This window comes from Xenopus laevis, chromosome 5L (genome assembly GCF_017654675.1).
Source record: "Xenopus laevis strain J_2021 chromosome 5L, Xenopus_laevis_v10.1, whole genome shotgun sequence".
In the NCBI taxonomy this organism is placed as follows: Eukaryota; Metazoa; Chordata; class Amphibia; order Anura; family Pipidae; genus Xenopus; species Xenopus laevis.
The window spans coordinates 66,593,364-66,609,995 of NC_054379.1; the positions used below are offsets into that span (position 1 = coordinate 66,593,364).

General features: G+C 40.2%; 1 protein-coding gene across 1 annotated transcript in view; it reads right to left on the bottom strand.

Moving 5' to 3' along the window:
• Positions 1-16,632, bottom strand: part of pex3.L (peroxisomal biogenesis factor 3 L homeolog) — a gene marked incomplete at both ends in the record, with an annotated part of 35,763 nt that overhangs the window by 14,665 nt on the left and 4,466 nt on the right. Inside the window, 9 exon segments of the mRNA NM_001092172.1 lie at positions 398-468; positions 3,360-3,528; positions 11,078-11,132; positions 11,232-11,298; positions 12,505-12,629; positions 14,878-14,921; positions 15,021-15,102; positions 15,602-15,733; positions 16,224-16,295. Coding sequence (NP_001085641.1) covers positions 398-468; positions 3,360-3,528; positions 11,078-11,132; positions 11,232-11,298; positions 12,505-12,629; positions 14,878-14,921; positions 15,021-15,102; positions 15,602-15,733; positions 16,224-16,293 — 815 coding nt within the window.

Genomic DNA, 16,632 nt, shown 5'->3' on the forward strand with positions numbered 1-16,632 from the left:
ACGGCGCGTTCTGACGTCGGAACGCGCCGATTATAGCTTAATGTGTCAGCAGCTATCAGTGCTGCACTCTCCCTACAGCTTTCCTCCTGCTTTGTCTGCCTCACTTCCGCCTTCACGCTGCGTGCTCTCTCGCGCCTCCTATTAAGGTCGTGCTGCCTTTCCTACCTCTCCGTTCTCCATTTGTCTCCCACCCTCTGATGCTTGCTCCCTCTGTCTCTCTTCCTCTTCTGTTCCCCCTCCATTACTGATCTTGCTTCGTCTGCCTCGGGCTTCCTCTTCTGCTCCTCCTCCCTCTGCCCCTCCCACACCCTGTCATATTACAGTAGGGGGTACATTATCCACTATATATTATATTATTCAATAAAAGCAATCCATGAAATGATCTGATATTCCTTACCTTTCAAGCATATCCCTGGTTTCATTAAGCAGCCTGATTGTTTTAACATCTTTTTCCGTTAGTCCGTAGGCCTGGTGATAATTCAAGGGTCAATGTTATTTCTAACAATTTTGCACAATTTTAATCACAGAAAGCCTTATATACTAACACTTGCAATGGTGAAGAAACCTATTGCAATAAATAATCTGCAGCAGACCTAGATGATTGCTATGGGCTTCCTGCACTAATGCAAATTTATGTAGTTGAGCCTCAAACTACATAAATATTGTATGCACATATTTTTTAACCTAGAATTTTAGGGGGGGGGGGGAACAACTCAACCTTTGATAAATAACCCCCTAAGAGTTTGGATTTGAACTGATCATATAAGATTGTTCTGTCCACTTCCTGGGGCCTCTCATATCAGTTGGATCAGACCCAAGGCTGATTACCTAAGGAATTACAATCCAATGAATTCATATATAAACTGACGGCATTAAGTTAAAGGAACAGCAACACCAAAAATGAAAGCATTTTAAAGTAATTAATATAATATACTATTAGTATGCACTGGTAAAACTGGTGTGTGTTTTCTTTAGAAAGACAACTACAGTTTATATAAAAATGCTGCTGTATAGCCATGGGGGGCAGTCATTCAAGCTGGAAAAAAAAGAGAAAAGGCACAGGTTACATAGCAGATAAGCCCTGTCCAATACAATGTTGTTTTATCTGCTATGTAACCTGTGCCTTTTCTTTTTAATTCTCCATATTTGAAACTATAAGTTGGGCACATCTTTCACATGCAAATGGCATAATTTGTACTGCATTTAACCCCTCTGTTTGCCAGCACCATTACACTTTCCAAAAACAAACAGCAGTTTTCACTTGGTAGCCATTTTCCCTCTGACGCATCATCAGTGACATTAACATCTGTAAAGAACACGTGTACTGTAGAGTTCATGCAATAAAGAATGCAGCCATACACAGGCAGAATTTGCTTTGATAAAAAGTTCTGCTTGGATTGGGCACTATTTTGATTAAGCTGAGCTCAGATGTGGTAAGGACAGGGGTGTCCAAACTTTTTGCAATGAGGGCCAGATTTGGTGAGGTGAAAATGAGTGGGGGTCGACCATTTAGCCTGACATTCTTTGAACTACTACTGACATGGGGCTAGACATTTTGTCAATTTCCCAGCTGCCCCTGGTCATGTGACTTATGTCTGCACTTAAGGAGAGAAATGCTTTCTGGCAGGCTGCTGTTTTTCCTTCTCAATGTAACTGAATGTGTCTCAGTGGGACATGGGTTTTTACTATTGAGTGTTGTTCTTAGATCTACCAGGCAGCTGTTATCTTGTGTTAGGGAGCTGCTATCTGGTTACCTTCCCATTGTTCTTTTGTTTGGCTGTTGGGGGGGAAAAGGGAGGGGGTGATATCACTCCAACTTGCAGTACAGCAGTAAAGAGTGACTGAAGTTTATCAGAGCACAAGTCACATGACTTGGGGCAGCTGGGAAATTGACAAAATGTCTAGCACCATGTCAGATTTCAAAATTGAATATAAAAACATCTGTTTGCTCTTTTGAGAAATGGATTTCAGTGCAGAATTCAGCTGGAGCAGCACTATTAACTGACTCATTTTGAAAAAATATTTTTTTCCCATGACAGTATCCCTTTAATTTTAACCTTTCCTTCTCCTTTAAGGGTTTTAAGGGATCACATTCAAGATTGTGCTATAGTAATCAGCATGGCTTTATAAAGTAGAAATCAAGCAAAACAAATCAATTGCATTTTATGCTGAAGTATGTAGGATCTTGGGAGAGTGGAACTGTAGTAGATGTCATCTACTTGGAATCTGCATACAGTGCTGCATTTTTGCTTTTCTAAACTAAGGCCTAACTTAGGTCTGTTGGTCTTATTGATTTTATTTATATATAGCTAGAAGACTTCCTACGGTGCAGCTGTCAATGATGCTTTCTCTGCTTGGAGCATGATTCTGTATTGGGTTCACTTTTATTATTAATTTAGGACTTGGGCATTATAACCAATGTATGTGTGTTTGCCAATGATTCAGTGCTAAATAAATGTTAGGTTATGCAGGTCACTTACACCTCTAATTGAAGTCAGGCAAATCATTGATTGAGAAGGACTTAAGGTTATGTGAATAATACATTTAAAGGGGTAAAGTAAACTTTAAGTATGTAATAAAATGGCAAATTCTAAACAAGTTTCCAATTGGTTTTCATTTATAATGACTCTTTCCAGCTTTCAAAAAAGCAAATACTCTGTAAGTCTACAACTTCATTGTTATTGCTAATTTTTATTTCTCGTATTTCTAGTAAGGTCCTATCATATTCATATTCCAGTCTCTTATTCAAATCAATGCATGGTTGCTAGGGTAATTTGGACCCTAACAACCAGACTGCTGAAACTGCAAACTGGAGAGCTGCTGAATAAATAGGGAAATAACTCCAAAACCTTAAATAATAAAAAAGGAAAACCAATTGCAAATTGTCTCGGAATAACATTCTCTACATTATACTTAAATTTAACTCAAAGGTGAACAACCCCTTTATTGAGGATACTCAAAAGTAGAAAGGGCCAGCAATGTGTTGTTCTGTATAAAAATGGGTATAGAATCAAGGTAGTGGAGGGTTTTCTTCCTTCTTACAAAGCTCTGGTAAGCACCCACGCTGTATAGTGTATCAGAAGATGAGGAAATGAAGACAATACACAACACCTCTTCACCTGCTGCAAAGAGTGCAAACAATCAGGACAATAAAAAGGTATAGGTGGTCCCTTGTATGTTTTTTGTCCATTTGGACTATGGGCTGGTTGGTTGGGAAGCATTCACAATCGGCCGATGTATGGCCGTTTTACTGTGATATGAATGGCTCAGTTATGAAAAAAGGCTGACCAAAGCAGAAAAGGTTCATACAATAAACTTTACAAGCAGCCTAGCTACACATATAGAATGGCAAAATATACCTGAGTGGTCAGTGGATTTTCTTCATCAGACATTAAATACTGACATAGCCTTACTTTGCCATCTGATTCCTCCCCATTTAGGCTGCCTCTTTTCTTCTCCACCAGGCTGCGGATTTCTTTAATCTTTTGTTCCAGCTCAATGAGTGAGAAGGAATGCTTCAGAGAAAAGCTTGTAAAAAATAATTTTAAAACTGTAAAAAAACATAGACTAAGTACTTTTCTGTCTTCTACTAGGCATATCTAACATGCGGCCCATCCTACTGTTATTGAACCAACATTTTCAACTCTGCCTGGCAATCATCTTATTTACAGCTGCTGATAACAGCTAAACATCTTTGGTTGGATCTAAATAAGCGAAATCTGTAACTATTGCATGCAATTATTACAGCAAGTGAGGATCAAGGTCCTCCAGAGCAAGTGAGAATGTGTATCATAAGTCTATGTAAAGACTTAATGCAACCAAACTTTTTCATCCAATAATTAAATATTGTCTACTGTCAAATGGGGACACCATGAATCACAGCTACTCAACTAAAATGATTTCTGAAGTGTCTGCTATTTTCTGGCTGATTTTTACTGTTACATGGCTGCTACACTTCTAGGATTGTATGCGTGAGGTACACTATTTATTATTGTGCTTCAGTTCAGCCATTAAAATGATAAAGTAATTGAAGACATTACTTTGCCTTTTTTTATTTATTCTTTATTTTTCCATTTTTACTTTCAAAAGTGTACAACAAATAGAATTGACTGACACCATATTGAATTACATACAGAATTTCAACAACATTACTGCATTAGCAACTTGTTGGTGTAGGTAAAGAAGAAACAGAGAGAAATTGGGTGAAAGAAGGAGAGAGTAGGAAGAGGAGAGGAAGAATTGTAGACCACCTTATTTTAGTTTTGTTCAGGTTGAGCGTCTCACTTTTATTTCTGTTGGTACAAGTACTACATGTTGTCTTTTGATCTATGCAGGGGGGGGGATAGCCCTTCAGTGCTGTTGTCTATTATCTACGGCACTTCTGGTGCTATGGCCTTTTTGTATTCTGTGGTTTCTTTATGCATTGTCTATGCTGTCCATGTAGCTATGTACTACTCCTGCGTTCCATTTGCTAAAGAAATCACTTCCTCCATTCTCATCATTGTTTCTATTTCCTTTATCCATTCTACCACTGAGGGAGGGAGGGGTGTCTCTATTTCCATTGCCTGGGTATGACTACCCTTGCTGCCTTTAGTGCAAATCTTATAAAGCCTTTTTTTGCGTTCTTAATGGGTCCTGGTATCATAGTGTCAGGGTCCGAAGGCTCCGTTGTAGTGTGGACCAAGGAGGAGGCAATAATACCAAGTTCGCGGTACAAAAGGATTTATCAAGAGGATGGTCGTAAACAGGCAAATGGTCAAATACAGGCAGCAAGGATCAGAGTCGTAAAACAGGCAAGAAGTCGGTACACAGATAATCAGAAAGCAGTAAATCACACCCAGGAACTATGCAAGATAGACCTATAATTGGGCAAGGAGGTAAAGGGCAGTCAGAAATAAATAGTCCAAAGTTGGCGCCAAAACTTGACGCGATGACGTCATGACGCCGACGTCCTCACGTTAGCGTCCTGACGCCGACGCACATTCTGACGCCGGCGTCCATTCCGTCGCCGGCGACCAATCCGGGGGCGACTCGTTTCAGATGCAGTCACATTGCGACCAGGAAGAACCGCATGGTGGAGCAGGAGGTCGCCATCTTGGACGTCTCGTGGGGTAAGTTCACCATCTTCCATTACAGTACCCCCCTCCTTAGGGGGGGCCTCAGCACCACCGAGGCTAGGGGAGGAAGGAAAGAGTCTGTGGAACTTACGAACCAGGACAGGTGCATGTACGTCGGAACTTCTCACCCAAGAACACTCCTCAGGACCGAACCCCTTCCATTCGATGAGATATTGAAGAATGCCCCGGGAAATACGAGAGTCCAGGATTCTTTTGACTTCAAATTCCATATGATCGTCAACCAAAACAGGAGCTGGGGAAGAAGAAGAAGAAGGACAAGACATAGCAGGTTTAAGCAGGGAAACATGAAAAACATTGGGTATCCGCAGTTCAGGAGGGAGTTGAAGACGAACAGCCACAGGGTTGATGATTTCGATGATAGGGAAGGGCCCGATGAATTTAGGACCAAGCTTGGGTGTAGGAATCTTGAGACGAATGTTGCGTGTGGAAAGAAAAACTTTATCACCAGGAATGTATGGAGGGGAAGAAATCCTTCTCTTGTCAGCAAACTTTTTCTGCACCAGGGAACTCTTCTCCAAGTTAGCCGCGGTAGCATGCCAAATAGCCAACATGTGAGCAGTTTGATCATTGGCCGCAGGTACATTGGTAAGAAGAAGATCCTGAGAAAATGCCAAAGGATTGAGACCATAAACACAGAAAAAAGGAGAAGTCTGGGAAGAAGAATGCAGGGCGTTGTTGTGGGCAAATTCAGCCCAGGGAAGAAGATCCGACCAATCATCCTTGCACAAGGACACATGACAGCGAAGAAACTGTTCCAAGGCCTGATTGACCCTTTCAGCGGCTCCATTCGACTGTGGGTGGTAGGCGGAAGAAAATTGAAGAGAAATGTTAAGGGCTTTACAAAGAGACCTCCAAAACTTGGAAATAAACTGGGACCCCCGATCGGACACAATCTCGGTAGGAAAACCATGAAGACGGAATATATGTTTGATGAAAAGTTCAAGAGCAGAAGGCAGTTTCCGGAGGGGTATGAAGTGAGCCATTTTGCTGAATCTGTCGATCACCACCCAGATGACAGTGTGGCCAGAAGAAACAGGGAGATCAACAATGAAATCCATCGCCAAGTGAGTCCAGGGTCGAGATGGAATGGGAAGTGGCAAGAGTAAACCCTTGGGAGGAGAATGTCCGGACTTGGAAACAGCACAGGTGGAACAGGACGAAACAAAGTCTTTGACATCTTTCCTTAGGGACGGCCACCAGAGCAAACGGGACAAGAGTTCTGTTGTCTTCTTAATCCCAGGATGGCCAGCCTGTTTGGAACTGTGAGCTTGGGATAAAATGTCAAGACGAAATTCCGGAGGGACAAAGGCAACACCAGGAGGGGTCTCTGCAGGAGCCGAAGACTGAGCAGAAAGTAACTGAGAGGCACAGGAGGGAAATATGGCGGCGATAATCTTGGTAGAGGGTACAACGGGTACAGGATCTTCAGGACAGGAATCTTCAGGGGAAAAGCTTCTGGACAGAGCGTCAGCCTTCCTGTTTCTGGAGCCAGGACGAAAAGTAATAATAAAATTAAAACGAGAGAAGAAAAGTGCCCACCTGGCTTGCCGGGGATTGAGGCGCTTGAGGGATTGAATAAATTCAAGGTTCTTGTGGTCGGTAAAGATTGTCACCGGAATAGAAGAACCCTCAAGCAAATGTCTCCATTCTTCCAAGGCCAACTTAACGGCAAGTAACTCCCGATTGCCCACATCGTAGTTCTGCTCAGGGGAGGAAAATTTTTTAGAGAAAAAAGCACACGGGTGGAGTTTCCCGTCAGAGGAAGATCTTTGGGACAGGACTGCACCGGCTCCCACATCGGAGGCATCGACTTCAATGAAGAAGGGTTGTAAGGGTTCAGGGTGTCGAAGAATAGGAGCAGAAGAAAAGGCTTCCTTGAGGGACTTGAAGGCTTCGAGAGCTAGAGGAGGCCAGAGTTGCGGTTTACTCCCTTTACGGATCAAGGCCAGAATTGGATGGATCTTGGAAGAGAAGTTTTTGATAAATTGTCTATAATAGTTGGCGAAGCCGATAAACCTCTGGACTGCCTTAACGCTCGTGGGAAGGGGCCAATCCAAAATTGCAGAAACTTTGGCGGGATCCATCTTAAAACCTTGAGGAGAAATGATGTAGCCAAGAAAAGGAATAGAAGAAACTTCAAAGGTGCATTTTTCCAGCTTGGCGAAGAGATTGTTTTTCCTCAATCTGGAAAGAACTTCACGTACTTGACAACGATGATCGAAGAGGGTTTTGGAAAAAATAAGAATGTCGTCTAGGTACACGACCACACACTGTCCCAAAAGATCACGAAAAATATCATTAACTAATTCTTGGAAGACCGCAGGAGCATTGCAAAGGCCGAAAGGCATGACGAGATACTCGTAATGGCCATCACGAGTATTGAAAGCGGTCTTCCATTCATCTCCCTCGCGAATCCGAATGAGATTGTAGGCCCCACGTAGATCCAACTTGGTAAAGAAACTAGCCCCCTTGAGCTGATCAAAAAGTTCAGAGATGAGAGGAAGGGGATATCTGTTCTTTACGGTGATTTTATTTAACCCCCTGTAGTCAATGCAGGGCCGCAAACTTCCGTCTTTCTTTTCAACAAAGAAGAATCCTGCTCCGGCAGGGGAGGTAGAAGGACGAATAAAACCTCTTTGAAGATTCTCCTGGATGTAGGACTTCATAGCAGAAGTTTCGGAGGGAGAAAGCGGATAAGTGCGGCCTCGAGGAGGCATTGAGCCGGGTAAAAGTTCGATAGGACAATCATAGGGGCGATGAGGTGGGAGGGTCTCAGCGGACTTTTTATCAAAGACATCGGAAAAGGCTAGGTACACAGGAGGAAGAGAAGAATTCGAAGACACTGAAGAAACTTTGATGACAGGGGCAGCAGGCAAACAGTTGTGTACACAAAATGGGCTCCAACGGGATATTTGTGAGATGGACCAGTCGATAACTGGATTATGAACACACAACCAAGGCAGTCCCAAGACCACAGGAGTTGAAGGGCAATCAATAAGAAGAAAAGACAGTCTTTCCAAATGCATAGTGCCCACCTTGAAGGAAAGTTCCTGAGTAGACTGCGAGATGATGGCAGAAGAAAGGGGACGATCATCAATCGCCAGGACACGAAGAGGGGTTGCCAAAGGTTGAAGCGGAATGACATGGTTATCAGCAAAGGCACGATCCATGAAGTTGCCTGCAGCACCAGAATCAAGGAATGCCTGAGAAGAAATCTTCTTGGAGCCGAACTGGATTTGAACAGGAAGGAGAAAACGTTGAGAAGATGAATGGGGAGAAGAACAAATTCCACCCAGGTAAGTCTCCCCAAGCTTACCTAGGTTTTGGAGTTTCCCGGCTTCACTGGGCATTCTTGGGCGAAGTGAGCTTTTCCCCCGCAGTAGAGGCATAACCCAGCAGCCCTTCTTCGTAACTTCTCCTGTTCGGAAAGGCGTGCCCGACCGATCTGCATTGGTTCTTCAGATGGCAAAGAAGAAGTAGCAGGTGCCACAGGAGGAGGAGGAGGAAGAGGACTAGAAGCCGGACTGGGGAGTAGGGGTCTTTGGAAGCGTGGAGCCAGGGTGGGTTGGAACCTGGAAAACTTCCTAGCACGATCCCTTTCAAGTTCGACTTGGAACTCCCTCTGTCGGGTGTCAACCTTTACAGCCAATGCAACAAGGTCCTCCCAACGAGGAGGAATCTCACGGGATACGAGATCGTTCTTAATGCGCATCGCCAGACCGTTGTAAAAGGCAGCATGGTACCCATCATTATTCCATGAGGTTTCCGCCACGAGAGTTCGGAACTCAATGGCATATTCAGGAACTGAACGAGTCCCTTGCTGCAGCTGGAATAAACGGGCAGAGGCAGAAGTAGCCCGACCAGGAGCATCGAATACAGTGCAAAGGTCCCGGATGAAGACCCACGGCATGATTCCAGATCACCGCTGTAGAGAGGAGGTGCAGGAATGCGAGGCTCGGAAACCTGGAGCGGGGTTGCAGGAACTGGTATAGGAACTGGAGTCACAGGAGACAAAGCAGACAATTTCTCCAAGATTGCTTCTAGTGCCTGGCCGAAGTGGGTTTGCTGGGCTTCATAAGAGTGCATACGAGAAACCAATCCACGAACGGCTCTGCCGACATCAGTTGGAACTTGAGGCTCCTCCGAGGGGTCCATGGCCCAATTATACTGTCAGGGCCCGAAGGCTCCGTTGTAGTGTGGACCAAGGAGGAGGCAATAATACCAAGTCCGCGGTACAAAAGGATTTATCAAGAGGATGGTCGTAAACAGGCAAATGGTCAAATACAGGCAGCAAGGATCAGAGTCGTAAAACAGGCAAGAAGTCGGTACACAGATAATCAGAAAGCAGTAAATCACACCCAGGAACTATGCAAGATAGACCTATAATTGGGCAAGGAGGTAAAGGGCAGTCAGGAATAAATAGTCCAAAGTTGGCGCCAAAACTTGACGCGATGACGTCATGACGCCGACGCCGGCGTCCTCACGTTAGCGTCCTGACGCCGACGCACATTCTGACGCCGGTGTCCATTCCGTCGCCGGCGACCAATCCGGGGGCGACACGTTTCAGATGCAGTCACATTGCGACCAGGAAGAACCGCATGGTGGAGCAGGAGGTCGCCATCTTGGACGTCTCGTGGGGTAAGTTCACCATCTTCCATTACACATAGATAATAGCAATATTATTTCTGGGGCTGCAGGTAAGTATTACTTTGCCTTTTTAAGAGGTTTGTGTGTGCTGATCTTGCACTCTCTAAAATTTAATTAACTCTACTAAAATGGGATGATTTTAAAAGGGAAAACCACAGAAAACTTTTTTTTTTTTTGCATACAGGAAATATATGCAAAATATTCAGTGGTTTTGCATAATAAGAAGTATCTGTCTAGCTGTTAAAATTCAACCAGCTGATTAAAAGACCTAAAGGACTGACTGCTACATTTTATCATGGGGGGGGCTGGTGTGTAAGGGGGGGGACAAGAAGGAAGATAAAAAAAAAAATTCATGAATGTACCTTGGAAAGATTCTTAGAATTTAAAGGTGTGGTTAGATCCAATATTTCTTATAGGGGGCTCATTCTGCCTAGAAGATGTATTAGAGCTCACTCTATTAAAATCACCAGACATCATGTCTCTCTACATTTTTGCAAAAGGAAGTTCTTTTGTTATATTTTGTTTAAACTTTTTATTTGAGTGAACTCTAATTCATCTGCTAGGAAAAGAAGCCGCCCTATAAGATATATTGGATCTGTCAAGAATATCTGACACCTAACTGCTGCATGAAGACAGAATGAAGAAAAACAGATGCTGAGAGAGGGATAGCGAAACTTGGTTATTTGAGAAACAATGCAGAATATTACATTGTTTTTTTTTCTTCTGAATCTTTCCTGCTTTCACTGACCCCATCTAAAACAAATGCTCTGTTCGGCTACAAAGGTACTGTTACTGCTTTTTATTATTAATTTTTCTATTCAGGCTCTCTCCTATTCATATTGCAAGCTTGTATTCAAATCATTGCATGGTTGCTAGGGTAATTTGGATCCTAGCAACCAGAATGCTAAAATTGCAAACTGGAGAGCTGCTGAATAAAAAGTTTAAATCAAAAACAACAAATGATAAAAAATTAAAGCCTATTCCAAATTGTCTTGCAATATGACTGTCAACATCATACTAAAAGTTAATTTGAAGATGAACAACCCCTTTTAATTTTATTCATTATGCACAACAGTCATATAAAAATGTATATGTTACTAACTGAGCACTTATTACAATTGGTATAAACTCCAGCAATCCATTTGTGCTGTCACCTAGCTTGCTTACATACTGCCAAACTTACCAGTGCATAAATACAGGTGGCATAAAGTACCAATCATTTTAAAGCACTCAGGCCCTTAATAATAGCATTAAGTAAGTAAGTAATAACAAACAACATAGTATGGCTTTACCTGCCTAGCACCTCCTGGACTGCTTGCTTAACAACAGTTATCAGCTCTGTAAGACCTGAGGTGAGAGAAATAACAAAGGTCATATCACTCTCTTTTCTAAGGCACAGTTATCTTTGTGCTGACTAATAGCTTTTCGAGTAAAACCTAATCATACCATCTCCTAGAAGGTGCTGAATGCTGGATAGATATTGTTGTTGCACCTCTGGGGATGCTTGAAGAGCCTTAAAAGACAAATGAAAACCTATTAAATGAGAGTTAAGCTTCTAAAGATGAAGATTCAGCACTGCTTCTCTTGCTTTCACAATAACTGACAAAAATGTACGTGGCTAGAAGCAGTCGAAGCACATGTATAAGATACAGTACTTCAGGATGCTTCAGTACAATAGAAAGACAAAACTACAGTGTAATAATATGCTCCAGCCTGGAAGAGTAACTGTTCCATTCGAAAACTCTGTCCAGCTAAATTCTGTCTAGTGACATATTAATATTATTTTTATTCTTATCTTTTTTTGCTGTTTATTCATTATCTTTTTTTGCTGTTTATTCATGGCTTCTCCCATATTTTGTTCTCTCTAACCACAAATAAAAGTTAAGACCAGCTTTACAATATCATAGTCTACATGGTTTTAATGGTTTGTTTTAAGGTAAACTACCCCTTTAAGAAGGTTAAATAAAGGTTAAGTTATAAGAGAGACAATCTAATAAGCACAGTGCCTGAAGGAGTGACAGCACATTGTAAATCAGAACTAAAGTCCGGTCATGACAAACACACTTAGGTAAGGATACCACAGTATGGTGGTATCTATTGTTATATTGTTTCCTCGATGCTGATATAGAAAAACATAAATACAAAATTATATAATAAATAGCAGAATGTCCAATGAACAAAGTTAGCTTGAGAAAGGACCACCTGGGTCTGAAACTTCACTATGCCATATGTGAAATATATGTGACGGTTTTACTACAGAATGGGAGTGCTGCAATTCTTGTGCAATAATCTAAACCTACCAAAATGCATATTTAGCTGGATTCTGGTGCAGGTTAGACAACTATTAATAATCCAGATGTTTTCAATCTGCAACTCAAACTGCAGCTCCCAGCAACACTGAAAGATTTTTTATAATTGTCAATATTCCTTTGTCCAGTCCTGAAGTTAAAGAACCAAGTAACAGTCACAAAACCATCTAGTGTATAACATGCAGATTACTTGCACTCACTGTAATAGCCATTAAAAACAGCAGTAGATTGAATACCAGTTACTGTTATCAAAATAATGTTTTACAGTATCAGATTCAGGATTTTACATTATCTCTTTTTCCTCCTTCTTGTCTCAGGAGAGAATAGCTCCGTCCAACAAAACAGAAAATCATCCATATAAGTTAACTGGTGAGATCTGACTTTTAAAATTCTAAAAAAATGTCACTTACAGTGCCATTTTTTGTCACAGATGAATTGTCAAGATAGATATATCCTCCAATAATGTTTAATTGAACACGAAGAAGAACGACAAGCATGCATGTACTGTATATGGCTACAATGCTTCTACTGAAACCTAAAAAATAACAGAATATTACAAAACAATATAAAACATAATGGAAAATCATAATACATAAAGAGCAAGAGGTGTTCTATATTTCTATTGCCGATTTAATTTACAATATATAAAAGTTTCATTGACCTTATTTTTCAAGTGTACTGTCAGTTGTAACAAACTTCATTGTTCATGATTATGCTCAGTAAACAGACTATTTCTAAATATTGGTACATAGTGTATTTGTAAAAAGCACTTCATTTCTTTGAGATCTTCTCAGTTATACAACTGAGATTATTTATCAAGCATATGCTCAGATGCACCACAGGGGAACATGGCTAACTGTAAGGGGCAGATTTATTAAGGTTTGAATTTTTCATTTTTTTTTTTTGGTCAAACTCACAAATTCGAATTTTAAATCACCAACTCAAATTTAAATTTGAATGTGAGATTTCACACACTTTGACCCTGGAAACAGTTTGAATTCGAATATTTGCCACCTGAAACCTGCCAAGTTCATTTACAAGTCAATGGCAGAGATCCATTGAATCATTTGAAGATGTTAATTGCCTTCCTGACGTTCGAGTTTTTTTTTCAGAGGAAAACTCAATATGAATTTGATTCGAAATTTTCAAATTGTTTGTATTCAATCATTATTGATAAATAATATACTCATAAATAACCTCCTATTCGAGTTGTGAGTACATTCGAATTTATTAAAAAAAGATTCACATAACTTCAAATTCGACCCCTAAATCTGCTCCCTAAATGTGATTTTGTTTCAGTTGTAACATAGACTTAACTTTTATGCATACAGAGGTAATTACCGTCCAACCCCTTGCTTGTCTCCATATTACTAAAAATGCTGCTTTATCTGCCTTCTTCCCCACTCCACCACTAATCACAGGCATCATGTCGTTTGCGCCAAATCAAAGGTAAGTAATAGGAATATTGAATGTATGCAGCGACAACATCCGACATTCCTATTACTTACCTTTGATTTGGCGCATCTGACATAACGCCTGCAATTAGTCTTAGCGTGTTGAAACGGACGGTATTGCATTCGCCCATGTAATTCTACCCTTACAGGATGCAAAAGAGTACAATAGATACAGCAGAGTAAAATTATGGAGCACAAAATTCCTTCCTGTTGAGATGATGGAAAACACTACATGGTTTAATGAGGTAATTGGTAGAAATTGCAAAGTGTGCCACCACTAAAGATACAGATGTGATAAGAGTAAACTCTGAATACAACTCTGATCATCCTGATATTTATTATGTGGGCATAAGTATGCATGGGGTACAATTCCTGCCTTTAACAGAATGTACATTACTTGGGGTACCAATACCCACTTTCTGACCCCCCTAAGAACATTTCTATAATGTTCTTAGGGGTCAGTACCCACAGCCTTTCAATTTACATAGTGTGCAAGGGGGACAGTTGTAGTCCATGAATGTGGTGCCACTACCCATTTATTTCATGGTACATTAGCTGTAGGATAGTAAGCATTACAAGAACATATTGCTTGTCAGTAGTGCGTACCAGCATCCATTGATATGTTATGTCCTTATTTGTGCACTACAAAGTACCTTCAAATATTTGCTGTATCCCTGCCATTGCACTACCCTATCACTTAAAAATGCGTATGGCTACACTACCAACTAAGGGCAGTGGCAGAGATACCATGATTCCAGTACTTCACTCTCATTGAAGTCAGTAGTAGTAGAGCGATAATTAGGGGTGTTTTTACCCCAGTTGCAAATCTGCTATGTCTGATATTAGCTTTAAGTCAGCCTATATAGCCAAGTTTAGCAATCCATTATATTACAGCTTTGTGTCTTTGCCATCAAAATATTGGAAAAAAGTATTATTTGCCCTCCCCCCTGGAAAATTTTCTGTGTGACACTATTCTCTCATATATGTTCAGTTCTTCTACTAATATTGTGTATAATTCGAATGCTTAGCAGTAACATCAACATTCTCTATACTATATTTAATATCAGTTTAGGTGTACTAGTTTTTACTAGTCTGAAGTTTTAGAACCACTTATAATGGGATGCACCGAATTCTGAAAAAATTCTGGATTATGTGCAAAACAAATATGAAACTCTAAATCATGATTTAAAAACTCTGAACAACTCAGTGTTAATGATTCTTAGTGTCGTATTATTTATTATATATTTTCTTTTCAATTGTAACATATACGTTCATTAATAAAGCTACAAAATCAACCCACAGACAAACACAAATCAAGTTAATACTTACTTATAATTTTTAAGTCTTCCCATATGTCTAACTTATTTGAGGGTCTGCAATTATAATACAAAAATATATGTTAAGGTAACAAAAATAAAGATTACTCTACATATAGGAGAAAATATGCAGGATGACATGCTGCCATGCCTTACTTGTTTTTTAAAAGGCTTGTTAAGCTCTCGGAGTTGAGCTGTTGCATTAAAGCTTCTCTCAGGGCTGGAAGCATTGACAACACTAAGAACATAAAAAGAACATGTTAGTGTATTGGTACAAGATGATCTGACAATGACCAATCACCATTGCCTTATAGCAACTACTAGTAATAAGATCTACATTTGTAAAATACATGAACATTTTGCAATTTATTTTAAAAATCTGACATGTTATTCAAGTATTTAATTGATGTGTCTGATAATGTATCTGATAATGCATACATTAAAAGTTGAATGTATAGTAATGTTCCTTTTGCAGGCTTAGAAATAATGTGCAATGTAATATTCTCCAGCAAATGCTTTTACACTGCGAGCAGTGCTGAATATTCGCAAAGATTCCATTTTAAATAAAGCTATTTGGTTAGTATCAAAATATATATATATATATATATATATATATATATATATATATATATATATTTCATACATGTGAGTGTACTTGGGTTCATTTGGAAGGTTTGAACTTGAAGGCATTTGGTCTTTTTTTAACCGAGCTTAACTATGTAACATCTCATATTAACCTGTCATATTGCAAGTCCTTTGATTACTCTCAAAATGATACTGCCGACGTGCTTGAGCAATATATTCAGCAGCCTCCCTCTCTTGGATTTCCCTGATTTTTCTTTGTGCATACTTTCCTAGTAGATAAACACCTAGAAAGGAAACACAGTGCATTAGTACAAAAATGAACTAGAATGTTCTATTCTGCACAGTTATACTGTTCTGCTACTGAATGGCTTTTCAAACTGCTGCATGGCATGACACATTTTTTGGGGGCAGCTGGGTGTCTCTCACTGACGGCCATTGGAGCCGAGGGCTTCTGGCTATTATTCAACTTGAAGTTCTGTATTATATGTTTAACCAGCACCCAGGCTGGGACGATAATTTGGATTTTTGAGTGCAGTTACTAATTAGTGTAGCAGTTATATTTAGTCAGCACTGCATATCACATGTGGTGCTTGGTGCTCTTCAAATGCAGTTTGCAGATAACATTTTTCACAGGTTCAGAGGCTCCTCTCACACTATTACCTAAAGTTATTAAAAGGGATGCCCAGAATAACAGAAGTTTATCAGCTGGACTGATGCTCTATTTCCAGTTACAGTGAAATGCTTTAGACCCAATGAAATACAATTGTCACTTACTGCCTGCAAATGCGCCAACAAAGATGAATTTCTTCTTATGTCGCTTTAAAAAATTCCACATGGATAACATGTCTGCAAATAAATACATAACCCTTCTATGTAAAAAAACAAAGATATTGGAAGCATAGACAGATATCCCCTGATCAAAATTATTTCTGCAACAAATAAAACTTTCATTTAATCACAGGTGTTGACATACCCCCTCAAGGTATACATTTAGAATGGTGTTAGAAGAACTGCCTATCAGTCTCAATCTTGTCTAATGGCTACAAAGTGTTAGAAGGCAAATGTTTGACCCTGTTAAAAGGAGCAGTGCTGAACATACTTTTCCCTACTTTTTTAAATCATGAAAAAATTATGTTTTTCGTTATTACTGACTTTGGCAGTATAAAGGCATCTCTGTAAAACT